The sequence below is a fragment of the Mesoplodon densirostris genome, chromosome 18, assembly GCF_025265405.1.
Source record: "Mesoplodon densirostris isolate mMesDen1 chromosome 18, mMesDen1 primary haplotype, whole genome shotgun sequence".
NCBI classification, from domain to species: Eukaryota; Metazoa; Chordata; class Mammalia; order Artiodactyla; family Ziphiidae; genus Mesoplodon; species Mesoplodon densirostris.
Window position 1 is genome coordinate 60,273,541 of NC_082678.1, and position 17,401 is coordinate 60,290,941.

The window sequence follows — 17,401 nt, forward strand, 5'->3', positions numbered from 1 at the left end:
CCGCTGGGGCTCAGGGGGCGGATCGCTCGCGGCGCATCCGGCCGCGCAGCCGGAACTCGAGGTCCCATTGGCCGCGCCGGCGGGCGCCGCGGCGACTCCTGCGCCAACGGTCCCCGGGTTGGCGTTGGCCTGGCGCTGGCGGGAGGGGGCAGGGCGAAGTGAAGGCCGGGGTTGGGGGGGATCGAGAACGGGGTGTGAGAGCCAGGCTCGGCGGGGCGCGGCCCAGGGCCTGGGCGGGGCGATGGAGGATGCGCTGCTCTCCACCTTCATCAACCCCAACAACTTCCCCGCCAAACTGTGGCGGCTGGTGAACAGCCCCCGGTACCGCTCCATCCGCTGGGACGGCCGCGGCGAGGGGCTGCTCATCGACCAGCCGCTCTTCGAGGCCGAGCTGTTCAGCCCGCCCGTGGCCGGCGGCTGCTTCGGCGTTGTCAGGGGCGCCGGGGCCGAGCCCGAGCTCTTCAAAACCACCAACTTCACCAGCTTCATCCGCCAGCTCAACCTCTACGGCTTCCGCAAGGTGGTACTGGGCGGGCCGGGCGCGGCGGGGCCTCGGGGCGGCGGGCCGGCGGGCGACGGGCCCCTCCACCACTTCCACAGCCCACACTTCCGCCGCGACCAGCCGCAGCTGCTCGTGCACCTCAAGAGGCTCACCAGCGCCAACAAGGCCAAACTGGCGGCCGGCCTGGAGGTGCCCTGCCGGCCGCCCAACCGCTTCCAGAGGTTCCTCATCACGTCGGCCTCGGCCTCGGCCTCAACCGCCTCCTCCCCCCTGCAACACCAGGAGCTGCCGTCGCCACCCGCGGGGGCCCGGCCTGAGCCGCACGGTGAGTCTCGCCCCGCGCCGGGCGCACTGCTGTCGGGGGCGGGGGGGGCAACCGCCACTTCCGAGGGCAGTTCGGCGTCCTCTCCTCTGCCGTGCTGGGAACGCGCCCGGGAGCCGCTTCCCGCGGTGCCTGCCCGGAACCGGCCGCGGCACCGCCCTTACCCGGGCCGGCGCCCCTCCCCGCCGGCACCGCCTCTGCCCTGAGCCGTCCGCGAGCACTGAGGCCCTTCTGTGTCCACTAGCGACCGCAGGGACCTCTGCGTCAGGCTTGCTTTCTAGCCCCCCCGGACCCCTTTGGGCTCCGAATCTGGACAGCCACTTACCTTCTCGAGACGCCGTCTCTGCAAGGCGAACACCGCCCATAAGCAGGTCTTTGTTGGAGCCCTGGTTCTGGAAGAAACACAGAAGGGGCTCCTCGGTTCTGATGGGAAGCAAAACAGAGTTCCTATACCGGGTGAGGATATGGCAAAGGTCAAGGTAGGAGGGAACAGTCACAGCCAAGAGAACTTAGAACATTTATGCCAACCAAGGGAACGTGAACGAGGTGCCTCGAGTGGAAGTTTGTCCTTGAAGATACATGCCACCTTCCACCCAGTGACACATCTAAGAAATCATGGAAGACGTGTTCTGACAATAATCATATTGTAGGTTCTGGAGGAAGGTGTAGAACGATAGGCGTTGTTTATCTATCTTAAAAGCAAAAATATAATAATATATTTTGTTGTTGACCAGATACTGTTCCTGTGTAGAATGAATTGGCTAAACGGTTCTTTCACTGTAGCTGATGAGGCCTGATGCTTATTTAGGTGTTGTGCTTAGACAAATGTAAGGCAAAAATGGTTTTCTTTACAGCTGTCAAGTTCTAGTTGAAGAGGATTTTAGAAAGCTCACATTTGCAGCCTTTGAATTTTTCACTGTTGCCTTCAGTCTTTCAGTTTTGACGAAATTTTCTGTGTATAAGTTTGTATTTACTCAAAGTTCAAAACCTCTCTGTGATAGACATTTATCTTATAAAGGAAGGCGAGGGTGGCAGTATTCCCTTTCGTTGTCTAAAGAGCCCGTGATACGAAGCAGCGTACCAAGAAAGCAACAGGATAGGATAACGAGAATTCAGTCTTCACCTTCAACTAAAGAGTAGCAGAGACATTTGCATCATGGTAACACGGATTTAACGTAAAAGTTGTTGTGGTCCGAGCGCGGGTTGGAAAAGAATTTGCCAGACACAAGGCGGAATGCTAAGGAAGGTAGAGTTTATTAAAGAGGAGGGTCGCTGCAAGAACAGTGGGCCGACTTCCTGGTAGCCAGGGAAAGTCGACGGTGAGCATGGGTTGCTTGTCTGTTTCTATAGCCAGGGGACCTGCAAGTCATCTGCTGACTGGGCAGAGTACGTATGCTTTCAGTGTGCTGAGCGGGAGAAAAATGGGGCTCATGTCCTTCCTTAAAGGGGATGGGAAAGGGACAGGGCATGCTGCTTGGGAGGGCTCTGGGACATTGCCGTGGTCACACTGTGACAGAGTGATAGGAGTCCTGTAACTCTTTGTTGTGGCAGTATTGGCCCTTTGAGTTTATCTTGTTCTTTGTCCTTGGAGCACACCACAGAAGTGTCTGGCTTACTTCTCAGGTATGGAAAAACTTCAGATATACGAATAAAAGTAACACTATGTTCAGTTTAACCTAGGCCCAGGGTTATGAATGAAGCAATGTTCGTTTGGAATTTAGAAGATAAGGGATTAGGTTGTGTATCTGTGGAGTTTAGAAGATAAGAGATTAGGTTAGAGTTCTACTAACCAGTTGGAAAAATAGCAGTGGCGTAGGAATGTTCTAAAGGAATTCTAAAGGAATATTAAGCCGCTTACTTCCATATAACGGTCATTGAGTTTGGTGGGGAATCGAATGGGGAAAGGCAGTGGAGACAATACCTTGGCATTCATTTGGTAGAATCTCTGACATAGATATTTGTTTTTCAGATTGCGTGTCTGGTGGCATAAGGAGAAAAGACTGAAAATGTGTCCGTGGGAAAAATAGGATAACCACTTCAAAGAAAGAAAGAAAGAAACATACATACATACAAGCCAACTCTTGCTCACTTTTTTCTCTTCTCCGATTTTCTTTTTCTCTCCCCTATCTTAAACCCAGTTGTATTCTAAGGATAGAGTTCATTTTAGTTGAAGAAATACAGGGACTACATAGGATCTGATTTTCTTCACTTACAGTTCAGTTGGTCAGCATTTTAAAGATTATTTGTTGACAAACATAAATTTAATTCATACTTTTTCAGTATAGATAATACATCAATCCATATATACCTAAATTATTGGAGTTTTCATGCATTTCCTGTTTTTTACCATTCTACCTGTTAGTGTGTGCAGAAGCTGTGTCAAGTGTGGATTGTCTACACCACAGGCTTGGTTCACTAGGGAACTGGGTTACTGGTTTGGGTGGAATGTAATTCTAAGTTCAAGAATACCGGCCCAACTTTGTTTTGCTTTAATACCATGTTCTAAGTCCTTGGCTCTTCTATTTTTCCTCAGCTAATTTTTACTCTGCTTGATTCTTGCCTTGGTTATATGCCTGACTACACTGCTCCTTCCCAGTTTCCTTTCTGTTTTCTGTGTTCTACTGCAGCTTCTGGTTTAAATACTTCTCTTCTACAGTAGAATCCTCTGTTTTGGGACCTAGTTGTCTTACCTAGATCCACTGAGCCAGCTGTCCTGTTCACCTTTTGAGAACGTACTTGATAAGAAATGTGAGGATCACATGTTTTTCCCTTTTTTGTTCGCCCACTATTGTTATTTTGTTTTTAGTGGCAGTTTATTTTACACTACTTGTTAAAGTTTTCTAAACTAAGTAGCAAGTCTGAGCACTAGATAATCTGTTTTTGCCTGGGGATAACAAGCTCTCAAGAGGCAAGTTTTGGGAAGGAGGCAAATTCTTTCCTGGGGATTGATTAGCTCAGATTCACTTTTATATATGGAACAGAAAATTTAAGAACAGAAATTCAGCCTGCCTTACAGTTCCAGGAGTCTGGATTTAATCTTTACCAAATATATCTTAGATGTTCTGAAGACATGTAGGTGATGTTCTATAAAGTTGGTCAGAGTAGAACCCTATGAAGTAACCCTTAACAGAAGAATAAATAAGAGCTGAGCATGTTTTAGTTCTTTATTTTAAAAAAACAAACAAATTGAAAGGAATGTCCTTCTAATGCTAACCGTGTCCTTATGTTAGCAGCATCTAAAGAATATAAATATTCGGCCATCACTCAGAATTTATCGTAGTAGAAGTAGAATTATATTTTAATTCAGATCTGAACCAGAATTATATTTTAATTCAGATCTAAACCAGAATTTGAGAAATCAGGGTAGAACATTCTTTAATTATCTGCTTAAGTTATTGACAGTCTGAAAATTCATCAACAACTTAACCCTAAAGAGAGTGAAGAATGGCACACTGTAGCAACATGAAGGTTTAGCATCCAAGAAAAAATCAAGTGGTGGGTAGTTTGGGACCTCAGAAACACCTGTTTGTGAAGAGCGAAAGAATGTTTCTTTAGGTCTTAAAGAATTCTCAGTGGTCGTTCAAAGTGTGTATACAAGTGGAATTGCTAGTCAAGTAGCATAAAAACTATTTTTGTATTTTAAAGGAAAAAAGGAAAAGTATTTTTTAAAGAGGTGTATCATTTAAATACGTTTAATCTTCTGAGCTAAGGTTTTTTTTTTTCCCCATTAGATTTAGAGCTCCTGATTTCCATGTTCCAGAATTGTTTACATATATGTATGCGTATATTTGTTTATTTTTGGCATTAATGCTTTATTCTTTTAAAATTTTATTTTAAGAGTTTATTTGAGCCAAAATCAATTTGAATCAGGCAGCGGCAAACCAGAAGTGGTTAAGAGTGCTCCCTAATGCTTTATTCTTTAGAGGAAATTAAACACTATAGAAATACTAGAACAAAGGAAGTGTAACATGTAGAATGGTTTTACAGTTTAAATATTTGGAAAAGTAGGTACTTGAGTGCCATCTTTAGCAGATGAGTAGCACATAAATTAGATTTCCCTCTGTTTTATGGATTAGTTTAATAAAACAAATTGAAAAAACTTTGTGAACTACATAATTTAGTGCGTAAAGCCCTTCCTAAGAATAAATTAGGCTAGCTATATGTTCAAGAACCACAGTCTTTACAATAAGTTCAGCTTGCAACATTTATATTTTCCTTTTCCTCATCACATAGTATTGGCCTTTTTCTCTCTTCCTCATCTCCACTTTTTAATTCCTTTCTACTTTGCTAGATAAGAAAAAGCAAATATTGGAATCTCTTGGCCTGATGTTTAACAAACTCTCCAGGTGATTCAAATGTAAATCAGTGTTTGAGAGCCATTCATATCTAGGAAGGGACGCGACTAAGAGATATTGTGAAGAAAAAAAGACCATGGAAAATTATTGATTGAGTTAAGGAATGAACAAGTCAGAGTTTTCAAGCTTGACTTTTCTGCAAAGATTGTTATTAAAATTTGAAAAAATTGAAAGGGAGCAAAGAACATTAAATTACTTTTTGGTTTGTGTTATAATTTTTATTTCTTCCATACTTCCATCTTTTATGTATATGGTTGAGGGCTTATTTTTGTGCCTGTTATTAACGTTCCTAAATGATTTGAAAGACTGGAATTTCTAAAGCTTCTAGGAAGTAGTTTACAGATTGGAAAAATCTGGGTCAGTCTGCCGAGGTGAAAGGTAAGATGACATTTTACATTTGATTTAATGTCAGAGTTTGGCTACTTTGTCTCTTATGACAGTCATATTGAGAACCAGACAAAAGTTATTTGATTATATTTTCAGCATTATATGTGTAATCTCATATTCTGGATTCTGAACAACTTGTTTTTACCAGCAAATTTCTGTTGTGTTAAAAATGGCTGAGAACTCAACATACCTACAAGTGAAGAGTAGCTCATATTTTGTGACTTTTGGTTTATTACATCTGGTGATGTAATGTAAGATTAGTAAATGTGCTCTTCCTCTTTTATGCAGGACCAGTGGCTGTAGGACAATTCCACCGGTCGTTCCGGCGAGATAGTTTGTCTCCTTACTCCTACGTATCAGCTTCATCTCACAACCACAGTACCTTCCCTCTGAAAGGTTTAGATCGGACCCCGATTCCTCCTAGAACATGGCAGAACTCTCTTGGAATGCAAGCAGGAGAAGTGGAAACGTCTCCCACTTTTTCAGATAAAGGGGTTCCATTTCCTGTACTACAGAGGTTTCCATCTGAGGTTACATATACCCTGCAGCCCAGTGCCACATCCGTACATGTTCAACAAGGTCCTCAAACAATGGTCAGCTCCTCCCCAAAATACAGTAACTACACACCCTCAGCGCAGTACTCCCAAGCCTACTATCCAACAGGTATGAGAAATTCAAGTTCAGTGGCTTCTCTTAAGGTACTTTTAATGAGAATTTATATTTTTTTAATGTGTTTCTGTATGCTTAAACAAAAATAGGAATATGCACTTAAGAAATGTCAAAGATTTCTCATGAGTACACATTATTTAGCAATATGTAAAATTTCATTGATTCTTAAAGGTTGTGAAAATTCCGTTCGTGCGTAAAGGTGTATGTTTTTAGTGAAACTGCTGTATCCTCAAAATACGTCCTAGTAATAAGATTAAGACTTAGTACATCAGACCTTGGTATAACTCCTGCTCTTGGTGTAGTAGTTTTTTGTTTTTTGTGGGTTTTTTTTTTTTTTTTTTAGAAAACCTGCTTATATACATATTACATTGTTTATTTTTTAGTTATGTAGATGAGACTACCTCATAACGAAATCATGTTAGTATCTCAGTAACGACGTTTAATAAAAGAGCAACTCACCATCTCTTAAGACTAAATTAGATTCTTGTAGTAAACATGTGATGGTGTGGTTTGGCAGTGCAGTCCCTGCAGTGTTAATGCCAGCCAGTGAAGAGCTGGGAGTAGCAGAGAGAAGAGCCTGACAATGACAACTGACCCAGAGCCCAGCCAAGGGCATGGAAGTCCTGCTAGCAGATCTCAAGCCACTCATTGGGAATCCTTAAGACAGTGACCCTCTATTTAGCTTCTTGGGGCTCGGGAGTGTCTTTTCTTTGGGGGGGGTGCATTTTTGCAAAATGATAGCATTACCATTTAATTCAGAACAATTTCATTGTTTTGCAGAAGCACCATAGAGGTGATGTGTGTTTTCATGTAGTGTTTACCCAGAGTGATGAAATGGGGCAATAGAAACAAGTCAAGGGTCAAGGCTTTCAGAAAAGACGGGGAAGAGAAGAAAGGGGGGCAATCCTTTGCCCTATGAATTAAGGCTCTAGGCATATTAATTAAGTACATCTGGAAGCAATTCTAGAGTTATTTTGTTAGACCATTTTTCCCAGGCAGGACGAAATCAAAAGCTAAAATAAGTGGAAGGCATGTGAATTAGATAAGGGGGTAAATAATTTGTTGCCTTTTAAAAGTTGTAAATTTGGGAACTGTTCCATTTGTCATAGTACTCACTATTTTCTAGCTGGTAGCATCCAACATATTGTTTTATTATTGGCTCATTGCGTTCTACCTAAATATGGCCAGTAAAAAGGATTGCTTTCTTTTCTCAAGGCACTTAAGTTTAATAATATTAAAATAATAAAACCAGAGTTTAACTTAGATTGGGTTGTATAGCTTTTTGGAGCTGCTACTGTTTTGGAGGATGGAGTTGAGAAGGAAAAGGGGAAGGAATTATAGGGAATAAGATGGTCTAGCACTTCTAAGCATTTACCTGTTAGAGATTAAAAAATATGTTTTTACCTTATTATATAAAAAAAAGTTGAGGCCTAGTTCTTTTTTCCAGATTTTCAGCTACTTCTTTGAAGAACAAAAATATCTGGGTGATCTTTAAAAACAGAAGATGACTAATTTCATGTTATAAGTTGTATATCTTATGTATAGCAACGAATAGTATCAGATTTTTATTGAGGAGTTTAATCCAATATTTTAATAAACAAATTAGGCATTTCTATCTAAATTATAATTTTGGCTGCCTTCCATATATGCATAGAATATACATATATATATATATATATATATATACACAGAGAGCCAGTCTGGGCCTTTCTTACACTTGCTTTATGTTCTGTAGCCCGGCAACTGGACAATACCCTTACTTCCCCTCCTTTTACCAATAAATGTTTCTCTTTCTTTTCCGAACCTCCCTCCAAACCCCCCTCCTCACACTACTAAAGACTCAAAAAGCTTCTGGGGAGTTGAAATTTAGAAGGACTGCAACAGAGAGATGTAGAAATGTTCTTGGCCTTCTAATTTGGAATTTTGGAGAAATTTTTCTATGGACATATTAGACATAGTGGTTAGGTTTTCTATTACTGTTGGTCCTTCTGTTAAGGTATAGATGGTTATAGTCTGGCTTAGGAGCCAGACTAGCCTGTGTTTCTATGGGAAAATGTATTCCAAGTTCCAGACAATCCTCTTGGAAACTCCTAGTTCTAAATTTTATGAGAACTAGTTATATAGTGTTTACTAGAAAACACTACAGATAGTTAATATTATTCCTCATTATGGAAATACTCTTTGTTAAATTATTGTGATTTAAGGATATATGTTATTTTAAAGTATTTTATGTTAGCTTGGATTTAAATTTATAAATAAATTTATTAATTTGATAATTACACTGAAAATCGTCTCCAAGAGTCCAAGGTAAGGACTAGGGAAGAGACACATTAAAAGAACAAGTAAGTGCTGCTGATGTTTTGATAATGTAGAGTGCATATGAAATAGAATCTGAGGTTATCTGAATTTTTTGTTTTGTCTTCTTTGATATGGATAATTGAAATGACTATGAAGGTTCTGAGGTTACGAGAAAAAGAAATCTCATGATTTCATGATGACTTCAAATATATAGAGTAGTTCCATGATACAATGTAGGCAAAATTGCTTTGAACATTCTGAAGTACTATATAAATAAAAAAAATAAAAAGTTGTATTGTTAAATACAAAAGACCTGCTATGGAAAAGAAAGTGCTAAAGAAATACTGTACAAGTACTTAATTCCTCCAAATTTTAGGTGAAGGAAGCAAAGAGTAGTGAGCAATTTAACCAATATTTAGTGAGTACCTGTTTATGAAGGGTTTTACAAATGACTTTCCCAGAGTTAAGTAAAATACTATTTTCAGAGGCAGGATGATAATCACTCCCAAATCCAGCTCTCCAAATCCTAATAAAGTAACTAATTTTGGAATAATGGTCATACTTGTATCCTTTCAAAGTGAACTATATGACTTGAGGTTTGGATCAAATTTTAGTAAAAAACAATACTCAACTTCATTTAAAACTTAGTTATATTGAAAATAAACTTGGATCTGGTCTTCAAATGCTATAACCAGTAAATTTTGAATTTTGTAATATTTCATAAGTTATTAATTTCTCTAGTAAAGCAAAACATTGAGACTAAAAAACTGCTATCAGACTGACTCATAAATTGACTCACCTGAATTATTTCTTACATTTGTCATTCCTCGCTTGAAGCATCTGTTTTCTTTTCTAATGAATTATTTATTTAATTTTTTGGGCTGCGTAGGGTCTTAGTTGTGGCATGCGAGGTCTTCGTTGTGGCACGCGGGGTCTTCATTGTGGCGCGCGGGCTTCTCTCTAGTTGTGGCATACAGGTTTTCTCTCTCTAGTTGTGGCATGCAGGCTTAATTGCCCGGCAGTATGGAAGGTGGATTCTTTACCACTGGACCACCAAGGAAGTCCCGAAGCATCTGTTTTCTTTGCCTAGATCATTTATATTTTTTCCAGTCTTATCACTTCTTCAAAGACAAAATGTTGTAGATCCAGTGCTATTTGACTCTTTTTAGTCTTACCCTATCTTGAATTCAGTTTTTTTCCTCTAATGCTATTTTCACAGTGTGCTGCTATAATTTAATGTCCCTTTTTTATAAAAAACTTCATTTTAGACCTTTTTATTTTACTCATTCTCTATATATTTGAACATACATAAGAATATTAATATATTCATATTTATATATAGAGTCCTGTATTGAGGAATTGTTTTCCTTTGACTCATGTTGTAATGCTGAATTGACTCAAAATCAACTGATTTTTTTTCCGCGTTAAGTTTTAAGCTCACAGCAGTGATTAGCAATTTGTAGCTGCCTTTTATCTCATATTTTAATTAACAAATACTTGTATAACAATAACTGTGACCAGGTACTCTTCTGAGCACTTTCCAAATATTAATTAATTTAATTCTCACAACAACCTTATAAGATAGGGAATGTAGTTATCCTCATTTTATAGATTAGAAACTGAAGCACAGCCAGGCATAGGCAGGGCTGGGGAACAAATCCGGGCAAACTGACTCAAGGGTTCATTATCTTGGCCACTGTGCTCTGCTGCCTACCTGCCTGTCATACAAAGAGGGACTTTTGTTTTTCTTTTGCGAGAGACTCTTCCCTGATATATCTCTTCCCCAGAGTTAGTTACTTGCAGATAGGGTAGATGACAGAGTTTGGTGGGGGGACCTCTCCTTCTGTGCTGCCGGTGGCAGTGGAACTGGCCCTGGGCTATTGACTCACCCTGCTCAAGCAGAGAGAACATACTCCAGCTGCTGGAGTCGGGGGTCCAGTTTGGGGCCTCTGAGGTGTGGGGCTGTGTCGAATTCATTTCTGTATCCCCCTGCACCTAGCATAGTGCTTGGCCATAATGGGCCCTTAGCAAATAATTTATTGAATAAATGAAATAATTCTAGTCTCAGCTTTGCAGTTAATCATCTGATGGACATTGTGACATTCTGTGGATTATTTCATGTCACTCAGCCTCAATTTCCCTTTCTGTAAAGTGGCAATAATATTTTGGGTCGGGGATTAAATGAATAATGCATGTGAATAGACTATAAAACTTAAAACACTATTTACATATAAAGGATAATATTTTAAAAACTGTATTTCAAATGAGCCTAGATATTAATACTTTAAAAGCTAACTAAAGTGATTTGTAAGAACATAACCTTCCCCTGAAGGTACATACGTTTATTGAAAAACATATTTTGTATCATTATTTAAAAGTTTTTCTGAATTGACTCTTGGGCAAAGAAGGTTGCTTATTATTGTTTTAAAGTACATTAAATTTTAAAGATTTGGTCTTTAGGCTTCTAATCCTACATAATGTACATAAACAAGTATGGAATCTCAAGTTATAGGAGCTTTCTGATGCTCAGGTAGCCTGTATTGTCAATTTCTCTGAAAAGGGCTGATTTTGTTCTTATGGAAAGAGGGACTTGGCATAGATACACCAGGAGGTTTTCTTTAGCTGCCAGAAGAAACTAAGCAAAAGCACAATTATATTTTCCTTTCTCTTTATTGAGGTAAAATATATGTAACATAGAATTTACCAATTTATCCATTTTTAAGTGTACAGCTCTGTGGCATTAAATACGTTCACATTATTGTACTAGCATCACCACCATCCATTTCCAGAACTTTTTCATCTTCCCCCAGCTGAAATCTGTATCCATTAAACACTAACTTCACATTCCCCTCTCACCATCTTTTGGCAACCACCATTCTACTTTCTGTCTTGAAGAATTTGATGACTCTAGGGACTTGGTATAAGAGCAAACATATATTTGTCCTTTTGTGATTGGCTTATTTCACTTATTTAAAGAGTCATTGATACTGTGGCATGAGTCAACGTTTCCTTCCTTTTTATTTTTTATAAATTTATTTATTTTTGGCTACATTGGTTCTTTTTTTTTTTTACATCTTTATTGGAGTATAATTGCTTTACAATGGTGTGTTAGTTTCTGCTGAATAACAAAGTGAATCAGCTATACATATACATATGTCCCCATATCTCTTCCCTCTTGCATCTCCCTCCCTGCTGCATTGGTTCTTCGTTGCTGTGTGTGGGCTTTCTCTGGTTGCGGTGAGCGGGGGCTACTCTTTGTTGCGGAGCACAGGCTCCAGGCACGTGGACTTCAGTAGTTGTGGCATGCGGGCTCTAGAGCGCAGGCTCAGTAGTTATGGCTCACGGGCTTAGTTGCTGTGTGGTATGTGGGATCTTCCTGGACCAGGGCTCAAACCCCTGTCCCCTGCATTGGCAGGTGGATTCTTAACCACTGTGACAACAGGGAAGTCCCTCCTTCCTTTTTAATGCTGAATAATTTTCTATAAATTTCCATATGTATGGACCACATTTTGTTTATCCGTTCACCTGTTGATAGACACTGGGTTGCTTCCACCTTTGGCTACTGTGAATAATGCTGTATGAACTTGGTTGTACAATAATCTGTTCTGCTTTCACTTCTTTTGGGTATAGGCTGGAACACCATTTCTTTTAAAATTAAATTAAATTAAATTAATAAATTAATTTGGCTGTGTTGGGTCGTGGTTGCGGTACGCGGACGTTCTCTAGTGGTGAGTGGGGGCTACTCTTCGTTGCAGTGCGCGGGCTTCTCTTGTTGTGGAGCACGGGGCTCTAGGCGTGTGGGCTTCAGTAGCTTTGTCACACGGGCTGAGCAGTTGTGGCTCGCGGGCTCTAGAGCACAGGCTCAGTAGTTGTGGCACACAGGCTCAGTCGCTCTGCGGTATGTGGGATCTCCCTGGACCAGGGCTCGAACCCATGTCCCCTGCATTGGCAGGCAGATTCTTAACCACTGCACCACCAGGGAAGTCCCTAGAAAACCATATCTTTACCTCACTGTAGATGAGGAGATGTTGGGGTTCTAGTTGCTGTAGTAACTTATCTTGAAATTAAATTTACTATTTATTAGGATGTTTTTCCTTTTGAGTATTTATATTGGGTATCTCCTTACTGTTGACACTGTACTATTCGAGAATAGATTCACGTCCAAAACATTTTAATTATAGATTTGAATTACCTCCATAGGATAAAGTATATGAACCTCTTTTCCTAACCTATAGTGGACATGAAAATTTTTACCCTTAGATAAATTTTTAGTAATCCTGGCTTTATTTTATTACTAGGATTGTTTTTTTTTTTTTTTTTTTTTTTTTGCTGTACACGGGCCTCTCACTGTTGTGGCCTCTCCCGTTGTGGAGCACAGGCTCCGGACGCACAGGCTCAGCGGCCATGGCTCATGGGGCCCAGCCGCTCCACGGCATGTGGGATCTTCCCGGACCAGGGCACGAACCCGTGTCCCCTGCATCGACAGGCAGACTCTCAACCACTGCGCCACCAGGGAAGCCCTAGAATTGTTTTTTAAATGTCATCAACTCTGATATTTATATATGGAATAAAATTGTTCATTATTTCCAGTTTTTTATTCTATATGCAATTTAATGCCTTAAGTGAACACTGCCTTCAGGAAAATACTGGAAGATCTTTATGCAGATGAACGTGTCTTAGGACATAAACTCAGTTTTATAAATGTAGGTGCTTTCACAGTGCTTTCATAATACACGCTAAATGAATTTGTCATGTATTAAGCACACAGTTGCAGTTTTATAGCTAGGTTTTCATATTCAGTAAACTTATTAATACTTTGTTTTGTTCTATTTTGTTGATTATATGAAGTAGCAGTGCACTGGTAAGGAAATAGCCATTGAGGAATCTTGTTGGATTATCTGTTCAAGTCCTCCCTTTTTTCATGCAGGTACCTTTCTACTTTCCATTTGTAACTGGGCACTTTAAAGGATATTCACTATTTTGCTGTTTCCTTAGATACCAAATCAGCTATCAACTACCTATTAATATAGTCTCTGTTATATATTCTATTTCTCCAAGAAATTTATTTTAAAGTACACTTTAACAACTATTCAAAATGTGTAAACCATGGAGTCAGATCATAGCAATATCGGAAAAATAAAGCTAATACCTTTCACTGATTTATTTGTAACAAAACACTTTTATGGTGCCCTGATGGGTGAAAACCTGCAGCCCCTGACTGAGTCCTTTACTGCCACTAGGGGGCTAAGTTTTCCTTAGCTGTTAAAACTAAAGATCCCAGTTTTTTCAGTTTTGGCGAACCCTGCAGACCCCTCCTTGCTGTTTTGCTTTTTGGATTTAACTTATGTCCCAGGATATTTGTGCCTTTAAATATTCTGGGAAACCAAATTCAAATCCAAAACATTTTAATTGTGTATTTGAATAATCTCCAGGGATATTGGAAATGACAGCTTGAATTTTATGTGACCATTCTAGTAATATCTGGCTTTTTAAACCACTGGACTTGTTAAACTTATGTAATTCAGAAAACATCAACCCTTATGTTTGTACTTGAACTAGAATTCTATCCATTATTTTAATTTTGTACTTCTGTGTGCAAAATGTAATGCCTTAAAATGCACGTGATAAAATAAAATATTTAGGGCTTCCCTGGTGGCGCAGTGGTTGAGAGTCCGCCTGCCGATGCAGGGGACACGGGTTCGTGCCCCGGTCCGGGCAGATCCCACATGCCGCAGAGCGGCTGGGCCCGTGAGCCATGGCCGCTGAGCCTGCGCGTCCGGAGCCTGTGCTCCGCAACGGGAGAGGCCGCAGCAGTGAGAGGCCCGCGTACCACACAAAAAATAATAATAATAATAAAAAAAAATTTATTTCTTGTATACCTTTATGAACTTCTGACAATTAAAACTTCAGTAGTCAGTAATGACGAAATAGGGAAGCATTTTAATGAATTTTTTAAATCTTTGGCTACTTTACTTCAAAGGTTACTGAATAAGATTATTTAGTAACTTTATTAGCACACTCAAAATATGAAAAACATGGACCAAAGAAGAGAAAGTTGCCACCTTATAAAAAAGATACCTTGAAAATATTCAGCAAGTGGAGTTCTAGTAAAATTAAAATACTACATTTAGGAAGAGGAAAAGATCAGGGAAGTAGTGTGATATATTAAAGAGCATGTGCTTCGGAGTGTGCCTCTGTCACTCTCGGCGTTGTGACTTTCGGCACATTTTTAAACATCCCTGAGCTTTAGTTTCCTTATGTTTGTAAAGTAACGTTAATGCCTCATTCAGTTGTTGTTTGGATTAAATGAGACCATATATGTGAAGGGCCTAGGCCTGTGCCTGGAATAGGGTAGGTGGTCAACCAACGTCAGCCTCTGTTCAATCCAAAGACGTGATGTTATAACTGATTCTCAGTCATTCTGGAGGGTCTCCCTCTGGAAAAGAGGAGACTCAACCTATTATTAAGGCTACATTTGTAAGTATGACTCTACCAGTAGAAAGAGTTCAGTCTTTTCATGGTATCCTAACTATAAAGAGAAAGTTTGGAAAATGTATTTCCTTAGCTAACATAATAGCATTGTTAGCTATTTGTTGATTGATGGCTTGCTGTATGCCAGTACTCTTCTCAGTGCTTTGTGCATATTAACTCATTCACTCCTCACAACAAACATGTTAGGTAGGTACTACTATTATCCCTATTCTAACAGAATGCAGAAACTAAGGCCCAAAGGGATTAACGTTGCTCAAGTTTATACAGTTATTAAAATTTTGGAGCTGGGCTACAAAGCCAGGCAGTCTGGCTCTAGAATCTGAATTCCTAACCACTTGTCTAAATTGTTAAAACATTTTTTTTTTCATAGATTCCACTGGATGCATTGTATAACAGTAGGAGTGTTTGGAGAGTACTTATACTTATTTTATCCTTAAAAACCTTGCTCCAAATGTTTGTTACTATTAAAATGATTGAAATAATTATTTTAGAATTCTGAATATGTTCTGATATTTTCAATAAAAGGAAATTACTACTTTCAGTAAGCATAAATGTTTGGTTAGAAGGGCAACAAAATGTTTAGGTGCTAAAGAAATCATTTATAAAAGTAGACATGACCCTTTTAAATGACTTTTAAAATTGCCTTATTACCATTTGTTTTCAACAAATAAGGGCACCTAGTCGGCCTAAATATATTTTATTGCACCCACAAAGGGAAACTTTTGGAATTTTTTGTTGTAAGTTGAAAGAGAGGAGTGCCTTGAATGCTGTAGAGGTTTATCTGGGTTGACGGCTTTTCTGTGTTTGGATTTGTTCCAGCTGTGCTGCAGTGCTGCTCTCCTACCCACATGGATGCGCTCAGTAGTTGTGTGTCTCCCACTGCCCCTTCCTATGCACACTGCAACTACTTCCAGGTAAGATGCTGGCAACAATGGACATACCCTGCGTCAGGTACAGTACGATTGGCCTTGCAGAATTCCAAAGTGTAATTTTATCTTAATGAGTAGCCACAGGTAAGCTGTGGATTGTGGCCTTAGTTTTTCTCAATTCTTAAAAAAAAAAGAGTGTATGTAAATGATGTCTGAGGATTCTTCTAGGCCTACACTATCTTCTTGGCCTACTCTTAGGCACTAGCCACATGTAGCTATTTAAATGTAAATGAATTAAAGTTAAATAAAATTTAAAAATCATTCCTCAGTAGGGAGGGTGGGAGGGAGGGAGACGCAAGAGGGAAGAGATATGGAGATATATGTATATGTATAGCTGATTCACTTTGTTATGAAGCAGAAACTAACACACCACTGTAACCAATTATACTCCAATAAAGGTGTTAAAAAAAAATCATTCCTCAGTCACACTAGCCACACTTCAGGTGCTTAATAGTTTCATTTGGCTAGTGGTTACCAGATTTTATAGTACACATAGAGAACATTTTCATCATTGCTGACAGTTAGTTGGAACAATGTTGTTCAGCTGTCAGCAATGGTAAAATTGAATACCATGGTAAAATGAATACCAGATAAACTCTAAAAGTATATACATCACCAAATGACAGATCCTTCCAAGATGGTACAATTACTTTTTTTTTAAAGGAGAAAGGAAAATGATGTCAAAAATGAGAAAGCCCCTATGTTGTAAACACTGCACTTCAATTTTTTCTCGTATTTGTTAGGAAGCAATTGCTTTGATTTAAATGTTGTAGACTACTACTTCTAGGATAAGATTAAATCCCATGTTTGTATTTTTATGCTATAGTTGCTTAAAGATTGGAATTGTTTTCCTTTGATATCATGTAGTCATGATAGCTTCTGTTCTTTAGAGAATATCTTACTATTGACATTCCAGTACTCAAAAGAACATTCCTTTTTTTCTTTTTTGTCTTTTCTTTCTTTCTTTCTTTCTTTCTTTCTTTTCTTTTTTTGAGGAGTATAGAATCAGATCAAGGGGACTTAGCTGGACATTTTTAATGGCAGTTGTCATCAAGCATGTTAGTCTAGCTGATTCATCTTCACTGGAAGGACATATCTATCTCACACATTAGATGCTCTTGTCTGTAGATCCAGGCATTCTCTCCCCTGGATCATACTGGAGATACTCTGTTGGTGTTATATCTTGATTATATTTATGTTTTAAATAAATCATTTAAAACATCTTTGAAGACCTTTGCTTACTACAAAGACAATACATGTTCACTGTAGGAAAATAGAGATAAGTAGACGTAAAATTTTTAAATTGAAAAAAGTGAAGTATTTCAGATAACATTCTGGAAATAGATGCAGTTAGTTTTGTTGGCCTGCAGATATGAGTGTGCATGAATGGTCAGTATATTGCAGTGGTTAAGAGCAAGAACTCTGGAGTCAGGCACACCTAGGTTTG

General features: G+C 39.5%; 1 protein-coding gene across 1 annotated transcript in view; it reads left to right on the forward strand.

Annotated features, from left to right (window-relative positions):
• The first annotated feature begins 241 nt into the window (after positions 1–241).
• HSF5 (heat shock transcription factor 5) overlaps positions 242–17,401 on the forward strand; it is a 49,701-nt gene continuing 32,541 nt past the window's right edge. Inside the window, exons 1-3 of the mRNA XM_060082341.1 lie at positions 242–827; positions 5,855–6,229; positions 15,845–15,939. Coding sequence (XP_059938324.1) covers positions 242–827; positions 5,855–6,229; positions 15,845–15,939 — 1,056 coding nt within the window. The remainder of the gene's footprint in view (positions 828–5,854; positions 6,230–15,844; positions 15,940–17,401) is intronic.